General features: G+C 49.6%; 1 protein-coding gene across 10 annotated transcripts in view; it reads left to right on the top strand.

Annotated features, from left to right (window-relative positions):
* The window catches only part of Stx3 (syntaxin 3), a 39,000-nt gene that overhangs the window by 11,031 nt on the left and 9,576 nt on the right, over window positions 1-18,393 (top strand). For 3 of the 10 annotated variants that reach the window (XM_021248299.2, XM_021248300.2, XM_021248302.2), the window contains exons 2-9: window positions 2,427-2,510; window positions 9,949-10,048; window positions 11,881-11,955; window positions 13,643-13,710; window positions 15,222-15,330; window positions 16,174-16,247; window positions 16,399-16,533; window positions 18,199-18,309. In XM_021248299.2, the coding sequence (XP_021103958.1) occupies window positions 2,427-2,510; window positions 9,949-10,048; window positions 11,881-11,955; window positions 13,643-13,710; window positions 15,222-15,330; window positions 16,174-16,247; window positions 16,399-16,533; window positions 18,199-18,309 (756 nt within the window). Of the gene's footprint in view, window positions 1-2,426; window positions 2,511-9,948; window positions 10,049-10,696; window positions 11,577-11,880; window positions 11,956-13,642; window positions 13,711-15,221; window positions 15,331-16,173; window positions 16,248-16,398; window positions 18,310-18,393 lie in introns of those variants that run through there. The other 7 variants (XM_021248304.2, XM_021248303.2, XM_013067503.3 and 4 more) reach the window with 5 other exon arrangements.

The following is an 18,393-nucleotide window of genomic DNA, read 5'->3' on the forward strand; positions in this document are numbered from 1 at the left end:
AGGCACAGTGCCAAATTTTATTGCACCTGATGAAGCCGATTCTGGCGAAATGAAGGACACTGTTGGACTCATTGAAAGACCACTGGAAGGAGCCACAGGACCTGGCCAAACCCAAGGAGGGCTCCGGGGGGCAGGCAGGAGGGCACTGTGACTGACAGTGGCCTGCCATGGGAGGACTTGGCTCCTCCCACTCAGACGCCTGTCACAGTTCCCAGTCCTCCTGGGGCTTGGGTTGTGATTGGTATTATCCCCAGAATCATGTGGGGAAGGAGCCCTGGGCAGGGAGATAGACAGACGGACAGACAGACACACCCTCATAAAGAATCCATGCTATCACCTTGTAATCCCGGCACTCCGGGAGGCTGAGGCAGGAGGACTGCAAGTTTGAGCCTAGTCTGGGCAATTTAGTGGCCTAATGAGACCCTGTCTCAAAATTTAAAGAGAGCCAGGAATGTAGTTCAGTGTGAAGGCCCTGAGTTCAAGCCCCATTCCACCTGCCCTTCGATCTAGTCTAGTAGATCTACAGGTACCCTGGAGCCTCCGAAAGGGTCTAGTCAGTGGGAGAGACTGATAAATACAGGACTAACGTTCACGGTCGGGGATTTAGCACAGTGGTGCCGCCGCCTGCTTCGCAAGCACAAGGTCCTGAGTTCCATCCCCAGTACAAAAAAAAAAAGAGGAAGGACTAACGTCCAGTAGTGGGCTGTGGGGTGGCTGTAGAAGGTCCTATGGGCCAGTGGGAGCTTAGGGAGGTTTTACATTTTGCTTGGGAAAAGTGTGAGTTAGGTAAGGTATCCAAAGGCTCCCTGAGCTTGATTTTAAAGTAAGTAATGCTAGGCATGGTGGCGCAGGCCTGTAATCCCAGCACCTGGGAGGCCAGGAGAGATGGTCGCTGGGAGTTTGAGGCCAGCCTGTGCTACACAGCACAGCCTGAACTACATGGTGAGATCCTGTCTCAAAAACAAAACAGTCTGAGTAGACTTTTGCTGGTTGGAGAAGAGCTTTTCAGGAAGTAGCCCCTGTGCAGTGCCAGCATGATGTGCCCGGGACGTGGGAGGGGGCCCACGGCTTGGTGCAGGGAGAGCCCCTCAGAGGGAGGAGTAGGGAGGGTGGGTCTGAGGGAGCCCAGGTGCTTGTGAGGCCCGGGGGCGCCAACCCTAGGAGGGGAGCCTTCACCCCAGGGCCCTAGGTGGCAAAGGGTCAGAGTGGTGGTGGAGGCCGCCCTGCCCGCAGGTCCCGTCATTCTGAACACAGCTGCTCAGTGCAGGGTGTTGACTGTTTCGGACCAGACGGTGAGGGGCTGGGGGAGCCAGGCAAGACTCCCCGTTTGGCTGGAGGAGCCCGGATGTCCATGGCGGACCCAGCACCTCCTCCTCGCGTGAACCGGGAGATGGCAGCGGCGAGGGAGGGGCCGGTCCAGTGCCCCGCTGTGGAGCCGTGAGGGTCTGGGAGTGGCACGTTGTGGGCCACTGCAGGGCACGGAGAAGTCCCCCGACACCCTGCACACTCTTCCTTCTGTGCGCCTGGAAATCAGTGGCGCGCAGCCCCCGGGAGCCTTGCTGCTGGGCTGGGAGGCGCCGGCTGCTGCCAGAAGCCAGTGGGTGGCGCTGCGCAGGAGGGAGAGAGACCGAGGAAGCTGGGGTCGGTCCCCGAAGGGTGCCGGCCGGTGGGGAGGCTTCCTGTCCCCTAAACAGGAGCAGCACAGAGCATTTCCTCCCTAATAGGTGGTTTCTAAAGACAGGAGGGCCTTTGCCCGCGCTGCGAGCTCTGCCGGGGCTCTGTCTGGAACTCATTTGAATGGCGTGCAGAGGAGGCGCACGTCCAACAGTCGGCCTGCACTCGGCCGGTCCCCACGGCTAGCTGCGTGACTCTGGCTGAGTGCCTACATCTCCCCAAGTTTTACTTTCCTCAGCTAGAGTCAGGTGTGGTGTCATGACCACCAACAGCAACAAGACTGGCCTTGGGCTGGGGGTGGAGCTCAGGAGCAGTGCTTGCCTGCTTGCTTAGCCTGTGAGACGTCAGGTTCCATCGCACCCCACCCCACCCCACCCCAGCCCTGGGATTTACTAAATGCTATGGTGGGCCAGGCCCCGTGCGAAAATCGTTTATATTCATTCTCTCATCTGTTCCTTAAATAGCTCTATGAAGGAGGTAGTTATTGTCAGCATTTAATGGACACAAAAATTTAGGTCCAGCAAGATTAGTAACTTGCTCGCCCCTCCCTTCCTGTCCTGTCCCCCTCTGTAAAAAGCCAGGGGGTGCCAGAGCTTGGGTTTAATTTCAGACAATACAACAGCAGAATCTGATACATCACAGAGCTGTTATGACTTTGAAAGGAAATCATGTGTAAAAGACTTACAGCTCCCGGAACTCAGTGAGCATTCAGTAAGGTCAGCTTTTATGCTCTGCTCCTTTGTGTCTTACAGAAGCAGCTGACACAGGATGATGATACTGATGAGGTTGAGATCTCGATCGACAACACAGCCTTCATGGATGAATTCTTCTCTGAGGTGGGCAGCCTTCCTGTATTTTGTTCTGAATGTACATAAGGAAACACAGCTTCCTTTGTAAGAATACAAAAACCTCGTGTCTCCTCAGACAGAGGGAGAGGCAGAGGAAGGTCACAGCCTTCAGGTGGGGGGCTGGTTGAAGACATTACCGGGAGGTCATCTTTTCAGTTCTTCCTTAATTGTATTATGAAAGTCAGCAGAGGGGAAATTATATGTAATTAAAGTCTTATGCTACTTGGCAGCATTTTAATGATATTCCTTCTGGCCTAAAGAATATAATTTCAATACACAATTAACCATAGGTAGATAGCCAGAAGTGTAAAAAATGGTTGCATCTTTAGGCTTGTGATTCAGATAGGTCAACTTTGTTGTTTCCGAACATTTTTAGAGTCCCTTTGCCTTAATACTAGTGGTAACAGAGAAACCAGGAACCACCAGTTTAGTTTTGTAGTTTAACAAGGGCAAGTTGTCCTTGTGGGACTACACATTCATCCACTCTAATGTTCAAGGTCCTTGTGGGACATAGGTTGGTGGAAAGTAGTGGAGGCAAGAGTATATCAGGCACACAAATGCGGCTTTGGTCTTGAATCTCAGCCTGTTTCTGACCAGCTGATGACTTTTGTTAATGTTCCTTAACCCGCTGAGCACTGGTTTCCCTCATCTGTAAACTGGGTTTCCCCATAGACTTACTCTAAGAATTGAGACAGTGCTCATCAAACAGCACTGAACAACAAGAAACAGACCCGGAAGCTTATTACTGTTGCTGAAGTTTCTGCCACTGTACTATGTTTTATTTAGTTTTTATTTTCTAGGGGGTTAAAAACCAGGAGGCATTGTCTTCTTTCTGCAGAGAGAATTTGGGCCCTCCCCACCCTCTGGGGTGCAGATGTGGAAAAGTAGCCCCCCGCCCCGCCATCTCTAAGCGGAGTGGAACGGGGCTTGACCGTTCATGCCCTTTATCGAGAGTTGTAGCCTGCGTGTGCCCTGCTGACTGGGGAGTTGGGCACACACCACCCAGGTTGTGGGTGGGTCTTCCTTTTGGTCCCGGTACCAGGTACCATCGTGGAATCAGGCAGTGCTTGGCTTTATGAGGCCAGGGTTCATCCACTGTGGGTTTTGGAAGGAGTCTCCTGTTCAGTGGTGGGTGGCCTTGAGGAGATGTTTGAAGACACTTATCTCTTGTCCCTGCAGTCTTACCCTGGAGAACCATATGCATTAGAGGACCTCTGCCCTAAGATAAAAGAGGAATCTTCTCCGATAACTGAGTTCTCCTTCTCCTAATCCAGCAGGAGGGTTCCTGAAAAGCAGATTCCCATGAGGTGGGAAGATGGTGGGCTTCATGGCTTGATTTCTTCTTCTAGCATTTCAAGGCAGTGTAACTTTGGTCAAATTACTCACGCTACCTGAGCTTTGATTTCCTGCTCTGGAATTGGGGATGTTAGTCCTCACCTTTCAGGGCTTGTTGTAAGAATCACAAGAGCTCACATGTTTTCAGAGATTTAGTAAATCTCCTGGCTGCTTTATTGTCTTACTGCTTTCTCTTTGTTAACGGCCCCTGCAAACCCTTTCACGTTAAGGGTGGAGAAGGGGACAGCATGGCAAGGTGGAAGAAGTGTGGTCTTTGAAGAGAAATTCCGTATCTGCCACTGACCTTGTGACCGTGGCCATATCCCTTAGCTGTCTGAGTGTGTGCGCCTGTGAACAGGGAGAAACATTCATTCACTCAGAGATTTGTGAAGGGAAGAGCTTGCTGTGGGTGGGGCAATGTGAGCTTCCTCCTTCCTCATCTGAGGGGACCCAGAGAGGAGAGAATCTGGTGGCACAGAGGGTGAGGAAGAACTCATCAGAAGGGTCCTGGGGGCTGGGGCTGCAGACCTTGGTCTGAATCTTAGCTTTGCCCACTGCGCATGGTGTAACTTTGGAAGACTTGTGTAGCTACTCTGAATGCCAGTTTTCTCAAGCAGGCACAGTGCTGGAGCCTGCTGGTTACTTTGACTATAAAATGATAAAGATATGGGTGCACCTTGCATGGTGCTGACAGATCGTAACTATGCTCTCAGAGAGTTTCAGTTCTCATTGCCATTGTCCCCAGTTGTATGTGTGCATAAGTAGATTGCAAAGTTTATTCTATAGAATGTGGCTGGAAATACTCTTGAAATTGGGTAAAGTACTTTGCACGTCATAGGGATTGGGGGAAATGAAGAAGTTTTTCTCTCTGTGCCCAGGGAACACGCGTCCCCTGTAGGATATTGCTACACAGATCTTTTGGGATGGCATTCCCATGATACAGCTTGCCGTTTGGACTGGTTCCAGCGGTCTCCTTGATCCTCTGCTGAGAACTGGGAGTGTGAATCATAGCTTGGTCCTGGAGGTATTTGAGAGATACAGACAAAGTCCCAGGACCAGTATATTTCCAGAGCTTGAGCTGAACTGTGAAGTCGGAGTGGTTACTCCATCTTCTCACTTGTTAGAGAATGGAATTGGCGTTTGCATTTTGAGGCCACGTTCATCCATCAAGCCTGGCAAATGATGAACTCTGAATTTTTTTTTTTGTCTGATTTACAGTCATTTACTATATATTTCTTCATCATTAGTTGGCAGAGAGAAGAAAATTTTTGAGGAAACAAACCTAGCTTTGGAAGCAGAAACAGGGGTTTATTATAATAAATAATAAACAGGGGTTTATTATTCTGTGTTCAGTCATTCATCTGTTAAAAAATGTCTGAGAGCTTACTACTGTCTTCCAGACTGCATGTGAGATACATGTCGGGATGCAACGCTGTGTGTGACAGGGTCCTTGTCCTGTGTCTCCTGGCCTGGTAAGGGTGACGGAGATTTTTAGGAGTTATCCTGTGAGGATAGGAACACGGAGAAGGCGCTAAGTCCCACCCAGAGAAAGAGGGTTTCCTTGCCCTCAGCTAGGCTCGCCTATCAGTCAGGTGCCCCTGGAGCTGGTCTGTATGCAGGCCTGGGTCAGAGACGCCAGGCAGCCCGGACTTGGGTTTTTCAGAAGTTTTTCCAGATGCTTTCATGACCGACCTGCGCCAGTGAGGAGCCACTGCAAAATGGTGGAGGGTCTAAAATCAGTCTATGGCAGTTTGTAGAGGGGAGGAGAGGCCACAAATGAGAGGCCAGCAGGTGGGCTGCAGCAGCATCCCCAGCAGAGGACGGTGAGCATTCTGATGGGGTCTGAGCCCCTCGGCCCCAGGGTGCCTGCTTTAGGGATGCTCTGGAGTAACGGTGTGGAGTTAGGAGTGCGTGGGAGGTGTTAGGGCATGAGCCAGCATCTCGAGGATCCTCTGGCCTTTTCCGGAAGGACTGAGACTGAGGCTGTCCTGGCTATCTGTTGTTGTGTAATGAGCTACTTAGCAAAGGGCAACAAGCCTTTTGTTATGCTGATCGGTCCTTTATATTAGGAATTTGGATGGGGCTCAGTGAGGGTGGTTTATCTGTCTCACCTGCACCATTTCTGACCTTGGTTGGGAAGTTGAGTAGCCAGAGGTTAGAATCTCTGTTAGAGACTTCTGAATTCCAGCACCCGGGGCGGGGACCTGACCGGCAGGAGAGTGTGCAGAGAGACTCAGTCACAGCAGCTGCACTTGGCCTTTTTCGTGCTTGGACTTTGCACAGCACGGCTTTACCCAGGGCCTTTGGATTTTATTTTATTTTTGGGCGGATCCCTGCTATGTGTTTTGTATTCTTTTCATTTTATTACTGTGACATACATTCGAGATACACAATAATTGTACTCAGGGTTGCTTGGGGAATTGGTGCACTTATATTTTGTCTTAATCACTTTGATCCCCTTTTGTCCTCATTTTCACTCCTTCTTTGTTCCCGAAAGTCAGCCCCTGTTTCCTACTATCTCTCCTTTATTGTTATATTTATATTGGGCTTCTCATACAAGAGAAACTATGTGATATTTAACCTCCTGTGTGTGACTTATTTCACTCATCACTATGGTCTCAAGATGCATCTATTTTCCTACACATGGGTCAAAGTTTTCCTTTTTATGGCCAAATATATTTATATCATAAATGTATCATATATATGTGCCTCCTTGTCTTTAGGACAATGTCTGGGTGGAAGGGCATCCGCGCTGTCTCCATTGTACAGCTCTTGTGAACTGAGTATGTGTGTATAACTGTGCAGAGTTAAAGTTACAGTGTAGCAATGCATGCAGACCCATGTTTGTAGCAGCACAGTTCTGCTGTGCTGTATCATGGAAGCGGCCACAAGCTGCAGATTCCAGACAGAAGAACAAGAGTCCCACCTCTTAATGGGAAGAACATCAAAAAATTTGTGCCCGTTGTCAGATGAGACCGCCACAGAGTTAGAGTTCCATTTGGCACCACCTTGCACCAGCATTACCAGCCTTCAGACTAGGAGCAGTGAGAAAATCCCCTGGTCCTTTTACCAGGGAGGGAAAACACCCATTCTCCCGGGCGACATCCCGGCCCCTGGACTGAGTAGCTTGGTCATGCCCACCCCCAGCTGGAAGGGACACCAGGGAAGTGGCTACTTATTAGAGGGACCAGATTGCCAGGATGGCTGTAGAAGCAATCACGATCCATCCTCTGGGGCTGCTAGGACCAAGTTTGGAAGGGCAGGGTGGGGGGAGGCTGTTTAGTGAGTCAGTCCAAGTGCTTGTCAGGGAGGGCAGCCAGAGATACAGAAAACCTTCTGTCATCAGAAGGTTGGAGAAATTCCTGCTTTCCTATAGAAATTGAAAATGCACATTACCCCATTAAAGTCCAAAGAAGTCCTGTAGTAACGAAATTTGCTTAATGTGGATATCCCAGCATTTAGTTCTCGCAGACCTTTCTGACACGGAACTTCTGTAAATGAGGATGAGTGGGATAGATACACTTTGGAAAGTGCTATTGATGTATAAAGCCAGAGTCTTCTTTTTAGGGTTCTCTCTTAATGTGGGCTGCTACTTCAGATACTAGAGAGTGGGGTATTTATAAAAATAGATGCTTATTTTCCACCATTCTGGAGCCTGGGAGGCTTGATCGGGCTCTGGTGGGGACCCTTCTCCATACAGACTGCTAACTTCTCCTTTCGTCCTTGCAAGGTAGCAAGAGAGTTAAGCTAGCTTTCTGGCCTCTTCTTATAAGGCACTAATCCCATTGATGAGGCTCCACCCCCATGACCTAATCACCTACCAAAGACCTAACTATAAATACCATCTCGTTGGGAATCAGGCATCAACCTATCAGTTCGGGTGTGGAGAGACACAAACATTGAGGTCACAACAGCAGTTAAGCAAATCTGACTCTATTTTGTGGTGGTGTGTGAAGCATGTTTGTCTCTTTTTTCCCCAGTACCAGGGATGGAACTCAGGAGCTCAGGACCTTGTGCTTGTGAGGCAGGAGCCGTGCCACTGAGCTAAATCCCTGGCCCGTTTGTGTCTTGAAGTTACTTGTGTTCATTCATTTCTCAACCAACATCTACTGAGTGACACCACGTGCTTGAAACAATAGTGGTTGTCAAGTAGTCTAGGACAAGAAGGCCAGTCCCAGCCCTTTAACAGATCTGAGTCAGGCCTGGAGAGCGTGGAGAGGAACTACAAGGCGGTCTTTCTTGGGACACAGGGATTTGGTAGGCAGGCTTGACTTTTGCAGACCTGCAGCCCTCAAGGTGAATGTGACTTGGAAGTATAGCATGAGGTTGCACCAGCGCAGGTTAAATACTTCTTAGCTCTGTAAGCGTAAGCAGCATATCTGGATAACAAGGACTTACTGCTTGAGCTGGTAGACTGCATTTCCGGGGTCTTCCAATAAGGCAGGCAGGAAGCCTTGGCCACTCATTGGCTCTGCAGTCCCTTCCTGTCCTTCCTGTGCTCTGTGAACTGTCGGCTGGCCTTTGGAATGCTCGACCAAGGGCAGTGCTGTGGGACATGATTGATGGTACCCTCACCCCAATCATCCATTGGAGCTTAATCCAGATCTGGAACTTCCCACTATGGGCTGCTGTTTAAGCCATCCAATCTCAGCCTTCAATGCATGGGCCCCGCCCGCCCTGCGTGATGACAGCACTGTGCTCTGGCTGTCTGCTGGTGACCCCACCTTGTCCCCTTGTCCCTCCACCTGCTGCTGCTCTCTTCAAAATACCTCACTGCCCTCAGGCTGTGCTCCTGGCCCCTTCATTCCTTTGTAAGAAATTCCACTGTATTGTGTTGCTTTGGTCAAAATAACTAGATAAGCTTCTGTTTCCCCCGCTAAATTTTAAGTGATCCAAAGCCCCAGGCACACTTAACTAATTGGAAAATTTTTTTTTTTTTGGTACCAGGGATTGAACTTGGTTCCTTGCACTTGTGAGGCAGGCGGCGGAACCACTGAGCTACAAACCACTGAGCTACATCCCTGCCCGAAATCAGGTTTTTAAAAAGAGGTGACTCATCCTTTGGAAGAAAGGGATGGTACGCTGGTCAGAAAGCTGCACGCCCATGGGGTTATTTTTTTCACTGCATCCCAGATGTCAAGACCCTGCTGCTGTCTGGCTGGTCAGGGCTTCTGTTGTTAGGGGTGGCAGCGCTTTGTATGCTCACTTTGCCATGAGGCGGGTAGGCACTGTGGGGCATGGAAGGCTCTTCTCTCGATGCTGCCCGTGTCTCTGCCACCACTGCAGCGGGGCCATGGTGCTGGGCATGAAGGTTGCACTCACTGCTAATGCAACAGTGCCTTGGGGTGGTGCCCGATTTGGGAACGAAATGCTGCCAGAAATCTCTCTTTTTTTTTTTTTTGGTACCGGGGATGGAACTCGGTCCTTGCGCTTGCGCAGCAGGCGGTGAATCCACTGAGCTAAATCCCCGGCCCCCAGAAATATCATTTGACACTCCCACCCTGTACAGTTAGGAACCTTAACACACATAGAAATGGTCCATGGCTCTAGCTCCTGCAGGAATCAACTGAACACATGTCCAGGAGAGGCGCGGCTGTGTCCTGAAGTGGCCCAGTATCTTTCCTTCTGTCTGTCATCTTACTTCTTCCTCTCATTCTTTGCTTTTCACTCCCAGGTCTGTTCTCTTCCCTTGCACTTCTTTCCTTTCTTCTTTTGCCTTTCTCTCCATCTTCACTCTCTTCTGTTTTCGCATTTGGGGCTGAAGGATCTGCCCAGTAGGGTTTGGTGGCACCTCATTTCTGATAATTCTTCTTGGTTTCTTGACTTTCTTGACTGTGGCCTGACTCTCCCGTTCAGGATGGGCAAATGTGTTCCTGCGCAGGGAGAAGGGTGATGGAGTTGAGTGACTACTCCGCTGAGATTATGAAAAGGGTGACTATGGAAAGGGTGCTCACTGGGCAGCCGAAGACTTTTAAACCTTCATCTTCTTTCCCAAAGCCAGAAGGTGGGTGGCTTTCACCAGGAAGCTCTGCTAAGCAATGGATGTGTTCTTCCTCTTTGATGATAAGGATTATTGATTTTCTGATTATAGATTGAGGAAACTCGACTCAACATTGACAAGATCTCGGAGCACGTGGAGGAGGCAAAGAAACTCTACAGTATCATTCTCTCTGCACCCATTCCGGAGCCAAGTGAGTGTTTGCTCAGTGGAGTCAGTTGCCCGGCCCGGCGATGCCCCTTTGCACCGGGGCAGAGCCAGTCTTGGTTTCCTTGCTCTGGGCGTGGCAGGGAGTGTACACGTCACCAGCTGGTGCTAACGTCCACACGCACTGCCTCCTTACAGCTGCCACCATCAGCTCCTCTGTTCATGGTGCACTCCATCTACCCGGCCAGTTCTCTGCTCTCTCTTGTGACTTGCAGATTCTCTCTGCTTCTCCCTACTCCATTCTGTCCCAGTCCTGTGCCTTTGTTTACCATTTCTCCAGACTCAGTACTTTTCTCAGGCTCCTTTCCAAATGTTACCATTCAGGTCCACTTTTTCCTCAACAAAGTGTTCTGAGGTGCTTCAAATGTGCAGGGTCCTTCTTTTCTCTAAATCCGCATTTCTGAGGCCAACAGTGTTTTCGCTAATTGTGCCACATGTTGACCGTAGAGTTTTAGGCTGTATTTTCTGTTCCTTTAGGACAAGGAATAAGAGCAATCCTGTGATTTTGCTCTTTACTTTCTTCAGGGGCTCTTTATTTCTTAAAGATTAAGGAAGTCTGTGTGCGTGTGAGATACTGGGGACTGAACCCACGGCCTTCACACTGAGCTACATGCTCAAAACCTTTTTTTGTTTTTTCCCTTTCTTTTTTGAGACAGGGTCTCACTATGTAGTTCAGGCTGGCCTTGAACTCGTGGCATTCCTCCTGCCTCAGCCTCCACAGTGCTGGGACTACAGGCATGTGGCACCACGCCTGGCTTGATTTGACTTTGAGATGGGGTCTCCCTAACTCACCGAATTGCCCGGGCAGGACTCAGGACTCAGGACTCGTCCTGTCTCAGCTCCGCAGTGCTGGGATTAGAGGTGTTCCCTACCACACCTGGCTTAAAGGAGTATTTCAGCAGAGGTATGGGAATGGTCTTGGTCACATTCCCTCTTTCTCTCCACCTGTTTCTCCTGTCCATATTACCTGTCCTGCAGTTGTACTGAATCTGGGTGTTCCCTCTGACTTGGAGCCTCATTCCTTTTCCATGTTGCTCCTCCTCCCTGGGACAGCAGCTCTTAAGTGTCCTCTGCTGCCTGGTTAACCTTACTCCTTCGTTGACCAGCCTGTTTCTGTCTACACAAGCTTCCTGGCCTCCAGCCTGTGCTCAGGGGCCCTTTGTAACTGCCCTGTGCACACCTTGACCTTAACTCGAACTTTGCTCCACACTGCTTACTTTAACTGCTGTTTTATTTCTCCCTCATCCCCATTGGACTTTGAATACCTTGATTACAAAGTTTGTATCTTCTCTCCAATTCCTTGGTTCCTAGCTCAGTTCTGAGCTTACAGTAGATGTTGAAGGATTGTTTTTGAATGGACTGCAGCAAATACTTATGTTGTGCCAAGCAGTCTAGGACAGCTCTGGGGATATTGTAGGTGTATCAGAAATATGTGCTTCATTTGAAGCTGAAAAGCCCTGGAACCTGTAGATGTGCCCAGAGCACCTTCTACCTTCTGAGATGAAGCCTTCAGGGTGAGTTCCTTCTAAAAGCAAGGCTCTCAAAACTTTGTTTGTATACTGGAAAATTAGGTAGGAAGGCTTCTTAAAAAGGCCGATTTTAGGGCTCTTTTTATTCTATAGTTTGGGATTGAATGCCTAGAACATGCCTTTTAAAAATCGGCTCTCTGTGACTCCAGGGGCCTTTTCTGGGGAGCACACTGGGAGAAGCACTGCTGTGAGCTTGGGTGCCCGGGCAGCTCCTCTCCTCTGCTGACTGAAGTAACTTACAAAGCAGTTAGTCCTATCTTCTCTGATTTTATCTCCTTTGTTTACGCAGAAACCAAGGATGACCTCGAACAGCTCACCGTGGACATCAAGAAAAGGGCCAACAGTGTCCGGAACAAACTCAAGAGTAAGAGGGGAAGAAGGGAGCAAAGGGAACAACAGCCCCCACCCTGCAGTTTTCCGGGCCACTTCCTCTGAACTGACACTTACCTGGGCCAGGCTGATGCCCTTCTAACAGCTTGTGGTTTGGGCAGTGTTCCTGGAATGAGCTGCTTTAGTCCCAGGAATTTACCTTCTCTTGAAACCTGACTAAAAGTTGAAATACTCTAGAACTGAACTTAAGAGAGGGGAGTTCAAAGGTCCTTTCAGCTACTGACTTGGTACTTTACCTTAGTCTCTGTTTCCTTACTGGTCCTGTTTTCCTGGCACCTACATTTAGTTGAATGGTAATTTTGAGATCTACATTTGCGGGGTGATTACTTAGCCTGCTGACCTTCTTAGCGGACTAGGTATCTCCTGGTGGGCATCTTCCTGTTACCACCCTTTGGTCCCCACTTGAGAACATACTTCACTGAAGATGTTGTCACAGGTTCCGTTCTCTTAGGGACTCAGAAGGTCTGCTTAGTTCCATGGATACTGTCTTTGTTTTTGAGTCTTGGGGATGCAACCCAGGGCCTTCACGCTGAGCTACTTCCCCTCCCCTCAAGTCCCCTTAATTTTTTTTTTCTGGTACTGGGCATCAAACTCAGGACCTTGGACTTGCAAGGCAGGCATGGTGCCACTGAGCTAAATTCCTGCCCCCCCCCCCCCCATCAAATGTTTAAACTTTGAGACAAGGTCTTGCTAAGTGGTTAGGCTGGGCTCAAACTCTCAGTTCTCCTGTCTCAAGAGTGCTGGGGTTATAGGCCTGCACCACAACACCCAGTTAGTCTGTATCCTTGCCCAGAGTAATTAATGAGTGCGTGCTCTTGGTCAGGGAGAGCAGTTTTGCTGAGCGTAGCTTATCATTTATCCCCACCCCTGTTACTGTCACAGCTTTCATGGGTGGGGAGAGTAGGGTCCTCCCTGGCCCCTTCCAATACTGATGCGTGCTGTGCCTGCCAGGGGCACTGTGCTCATCTAATCTTCCCATTGGTATTCTGAGCCAGGCACGGCAGGAACATCCCTAACCTGAGGTCGGAAATCCCAAGTGCTTTGAAATCTCAAGCGTGCTCAACACTGACGAGATGCCAGAAGTAGAAAATTACCCACCTTGACCTCATATGACAGATTTCAGTCAAGAAACAGGAGCACTAAAAAATATGGCACAAATGGACGTTCCGTGTATGTTTAAGGAGAATATAAAGCATAACTGAATTTGGGGTCCTGTCCCCAAGATACCTCATTATGTCCATGCAGATATTCCAAAATCTGAAACACCTCTAACTTCAAAACGCTTTGGTCCCCAGCATCTCTGGCGAGGACATTCAGCTGGTGCCGTTACTGTGCCATGTTACAGACAGGAGAGCAGAACGTTAGGAGAGGCTGCGTGGTGTTCTCCAGGTCACAGCCCAGCCAGTGGTGCACGGGGATTTGGGCCTGCGTCTCCTGGTCACCGAGCAGCCACCCTCTTCACCCTGTGCTAGACTTGGGAATAAATAACGAAGGCTGAGAACAGCAAGGCTGGCTCTGTGAGCTGACCTTCGAGACCGTGCCTACTGTTGTTCCAGCCCCTGGCTTCTGCGTGTGTGAGTGACTGAGGAGGTCTGCGTGGAACAGTGTTTCTTGGGAGGGAGAGCAGATGTGCTGCTAGAATAATCCTCCTCTCACTCCAGGTATGGAGAGGCACATTGAGGAAGATGAGGCCCGGTCGTCAGCTGACCTTCGCATTCGGAAATCCCAGGTACGTTTATCCTCCTTGGTCTACCAGTCAGCTCCAGTCCTTTAATATTTTTTCCCTCAGCTTTAGAATCCTTCCCTTCTTCTTTCCCTTGTTCCTTTTTTAACTGGAACTCAATTTGAAGAACGGTAAAGGGAAGTGTTCAGGTTGAAGCGGGATCAGGGCTAGGGTTTAGCCTTTAGGCTCTTCCCTCACAGCCTCCTTCTCTAAGGCGGTCCGGGTCACTTCCTGAGGCTCCCCAGAGCACAGTTCACTGTCTGCTTATACTCGCTTCCCTTCCGTTTTCTCTCTTCTCTTCTCTTTCCATCCACCCATCATTCATTTTTGGTGGTACTGAGGATTGGACCTAGGGCCCTGTGCAGTCTCCTCCTTTTACGGGCAAGGAAATTGATGCTGTCTCTCTAAAGAGTGAGTCATTAGTTGCCTATTTTGGAACGAGGCATTTTAGGGATCATCAAAGCTAGGATCCTTGACCTCACAGAACTAGTGTGACATCCAGGTGGCATAGGGAACTATTTCCTATGGGCCACACAATAGTGTGATAAGACATAACTAAACATGTGGTGCTCTTAGCACTCAGCAATCTTGGGGAAACCGGGTTGGCCAGGGTGCCTGTGTGGACAGGCTCAGGAGGGTTTCCCCCTCACACATGCGTGTGTGTGGGCAGCCGCAATGGTGGTGATGGACAGTGACATGAAGAGGACAGTATGTCTGGAGAAAAAGGTTTGCTGTGGGACAGCAATGCTGAATGGTAGATAATGCAGTGGCACACTCCAGAGGCCTTTGGGTACCAGTCTGGGGCACTGGATCTGACCCAGTAGCCTGTTCCAGGACAGTACATTAGGACATTGTGGTGGCTGTTTGAAAGGTGGGTAGGAATGGGGAAGGGACAGGAGGCTGTAGGTCTCTTAAGTTTTTTGCAAAAGTTTGGTCTGAATTTGCATGGCAGAGGTAGGTTTGGAAGAAGAATAGATGCTGATGCTTTCTGGAAAGGAGAAATGAGCAGGGCTTGGTGCTGGGAGGCAGGCAGGTAATGCAAAGTATTACGAAGCTTTGAGCGTAGGCATCCAGGGCTGTTGAGAGAATAACTGCCTGTAAGCAAGAAAAGCTGGGCAGATCAGCGAGGAACTCAAAGGTCTTTGCCAGACATGGTACGTAAGAAGGGGGGTGCCAGCTTAGCAAGCAAGCCAGGGGCTGTGGCAGAAAACACTACTAGTCAAAGTGGGTGCAGGCAGGGCCTTGAGAGCCTCACATTAGCTCCTTTTTCCTCAGTGACCATGTGAGGTCAGCAGAGCAGGTGGGGATGCTGACGCCATGTTTTGGAATTGGCAGTGGACTCTCGGTGGCACAAAACCAGGAGATCAAAAGGTTGGGTCTGCTGGGTGGTCTCCTGCTTCCACACTCGGTGCTGCTGTCGACCAGGCCATGTGGGGTGGGGAAGGGATTTTATGGCAGTCGTAGACCTTCCTCTTCTTACCTGCTGGGGACTTACTCACTTAACATTGTTCCTGTAGCACTCTGTCCTCTCCCGGAAGTTTGTGGAGGTGATGACCAAATACAATGAGGCACAGGTGGACTTCCGTGAACGCAGCAAAGGGCGAATCCAGCGGCAGCTTGAAATTAGTATGTGTTTGAGATTTGGCGTGCGGCCCTCCTCTCCTTTTTCCTACCATGTCATTGTCCATCCCTGGCTGGGAGGCTCTGGGAGAAGCAGCAGCAACACTGCTTATGGTTTCCATGTACTACTCTGGGCCCAATTCTAGAACAGATGTTAACATTGGCACATCCTGAGTGCTGCATCTTAGGCTGGAAAGTGGCACAGGGTCTGTCAGGCCTGAGTCACTTTATTCTGATGGAATGTGGCACTTCCTCATGGCTAGAAGGGAGACACCTGTCTCCTGTGGCTTCATTTCATCTTTCTGCTGTGTGTTAGATGGCACATTTAAGAAATGAAAGGCGTGCAGCTAGTTGCTGTGAGGAATAAGGAAACCAATGAAGCCATGGCCTCTAGGAGTTTAATAATACGGAAGGCAAGGCCTTGTAGGCCAAGTGTACTTTAAGTGGGAGGGACTGTGTGACAAGGATGTAACCAAGAAAGAGCAAGTGTGCTTAGGAGTGGCAGTTTGTCCAGAGTCTGGGAACAGGGTATGTGGAGCTGCTGGTCAGGTCCAGGGGGGTTGAGGGAGGGCTTGCCCACGAACTGCTTTGTTACGTGGGCAGAGCACATGGGGCAAAGAAATAGCCTGAGCTGGGAGACAGTGGAAATCACTGTGGTAAGCAGTTTCGGAAGGGAACTCCTGACACTGTTCAGGATGAGTTGGATTAGGGGAGAACTCGGAAGAAAAACGAGTCTGGAGGCTGGGGAGTGTGTGTGGGTCCTGGTCCTCACCTATTCTTAGTTGCTGGGACCTGTTAAAATGGGAAGTGCTTTGACCTTGTATTTGATGTTCTACTTTTGTTAAAAAGCTGGGAAAAAGACTACAGATGAGGAGCTGGAGGAGATGTTGGAGAGTGGCAATCCTGCCATCTTCACTTCCGGGGTGAGTGACTTGGGCACCTGGCCTTGCGGGTACAGGGTAAGCAGCGTCACAGGGAGGTGGGCGGTGGGGAGTTCAGTGGGAATGGGGGGTGCTGCGGAGAGGCAGTGTTTGCTGCAGGGTGCCGATGTCCTGTGTGTGTGTCCGGTTGCAGATCATTGACTCGCAGATTTCCAGGCAAGCCCTCAGTGAGATTGAGGGTCGGCATAAGGACATTGTAAGGCTGGAGAGCAGCATCAAGGAGCTCCATGACATGTTCATGGACATCGCCATGCTGGTGGAGAACCAGGTAAGTGGCAGTGAGAAGAAGGGCCAGGATCTCGCAAGAGCAGAAGAAAGGGATGTGGGAAGTCCGGTGAGGTGGGGTGGGACGGACAGGGAATGTGCATATGGAATAAAGGAATCCCAGCACCCTAGCTGTGCATTCTTAGCAAATGCTGACCCTCTGGGCTCTCTCACCCTTGCCTTTCCTGCCTGTTACTGTGGCCTTGCAATCTTTTCTGGTTCATACAGTTTTGATGTGTTGTGCAGTACCTTGTCCGCTCAGCCCAGGGACCAATTTTCTTCCTTCCTTTTCATTTTTTAAAAATTAGAGATAACAGGTTTGTAATGATGCTTTAAAACAGTCTCCTGATATGGTTTCACTGGTGACACTGAAAACCTGTGATCTCTTCTCAGTTCAAGGTGAAAATTTAGTGCAACTTAGTCTGGAGGTTTTTATTCTTTTCCATTTTAATTTTTTTAAAAATTTCTAAAAATTTTGTCACTTTTTGGTATGGAACAAGAGCTGACAAAGAAATAGTAGAAGAATATTTACAGATGACCTGGAAAGACTCCAGGTGCTTAGTGGGATGGGTGTTCACCCTAGCATCCTTACTCAGGCATACTCTGCCCTCAGATGGTGCTGATTTCATGTAGTCAGATGGCTCCTATCTCTTACAGTGCTACGGGGCCATAGGGCTGTGCCATGTTTACCAGGCACTTCAGCTGCTCTGACCCCCGGATAGGACTGGAAACTGCTTCCTTAGTAGACAGGTGGCAAAGCCTAGAAACCCGGGCATTGCTTGACTGGTGTTTCTCTGCTATGGGCCACAGAGCCTTCCCCAACCCTTTCCTACCCTGTGAGATCATTTCTCAAGTCTCTCCATCCCGAATCTTCTCTTTTCCCCCTACACTGCCTTGCTGAGGAACTGGTTTGGGAGTCAAGTGATGGTAAGTCCCTCGCTGTGCTTACAGAGCCACTATGTGATGGGATTAGATCAAGGAAGGCTGGAGGGGATGAGGGGATCCCCATCGTCAGATACCTGCGAGTTAATTGCAGTGACCAGACTTCCCTGTCAGGGGATAACAGCTGGAGAATGGTTGGGAATCTTATTAAGAGGCCACTGTTTAAGGAAGAAGATAACCAAATAGCTTAAGTAAGTCTCATATCTGTCACTTAAGGGGCCTGGGAATTTCTCTTGGACAAAGCATATGTTCCCAACCTCAGACATGGATTGAAAACCTACCGTGTGCCGTGTACTGTTCTACAGTAGTGAACACACCTCATGAGGCTGAGTGAACTTGGTTTGGTCCTGAATGACCAGGAGAGGCCAGCATCCTGGTGATGCTCAAACAGCAGCAGCAGCAGTAGCAGCAGCAAAGAACAAACACAAGATATTCTGATGTTTGTCCCTCTCCATATGCTTAAGTTAAAAAAAAATGGGAGTGGGAATCCCTCCGAATATATTCATGCATGGTCACCAGGCTTCTAGCTAGTCTGCTTCAGATGCCTACCCAATGGGGCTGGTCACAGAGTTTCATGAGGAGTCACCACCAAGGACTGGGGACCTTGAATGTATACAGGAGCCCTACAGTCTCAGCTGCTTCTATGACTGTAAGACAGTCCCTTCCCACATTAGCTCAGGCTGCTCTGGTGGGTTTCCTGGGTGTGACGCCTCTCTGTTCTTTGCAGGGTGAGATGTTAGATAACATAGAATTGAATGTCATGCACACAGTTGACCATGTGGAGAAGGCACGAGAAGAAACTAAAAGAGCTGTGAAATATCAGGGTCAGGCCCGGAAGGTGAGATTTTCCTGCTGTCTTCAAAGAGAGTCCATGTCTGCTGTCTCTGTCTCTCTGTCTCTCTGTCTCTGCCGCCACTGCCTC

This window comes from Heterocephalus glaber, unplaced genomic scaffold (genome assembly GCF_053883595.1).
Source record: "Heterocephalus glaber isolate CG9 unplaced genomic scaffold, H.glaber_assembly_v1.0 deba00001805, whole genome shotgun sequence".
Taxonomy (NCBI): Eukaryota; Metazoa; Chordata; class Mammalia; order Rodentia; family Bathyergidae; genus Heterocephalus; species Heterocephalus glaber.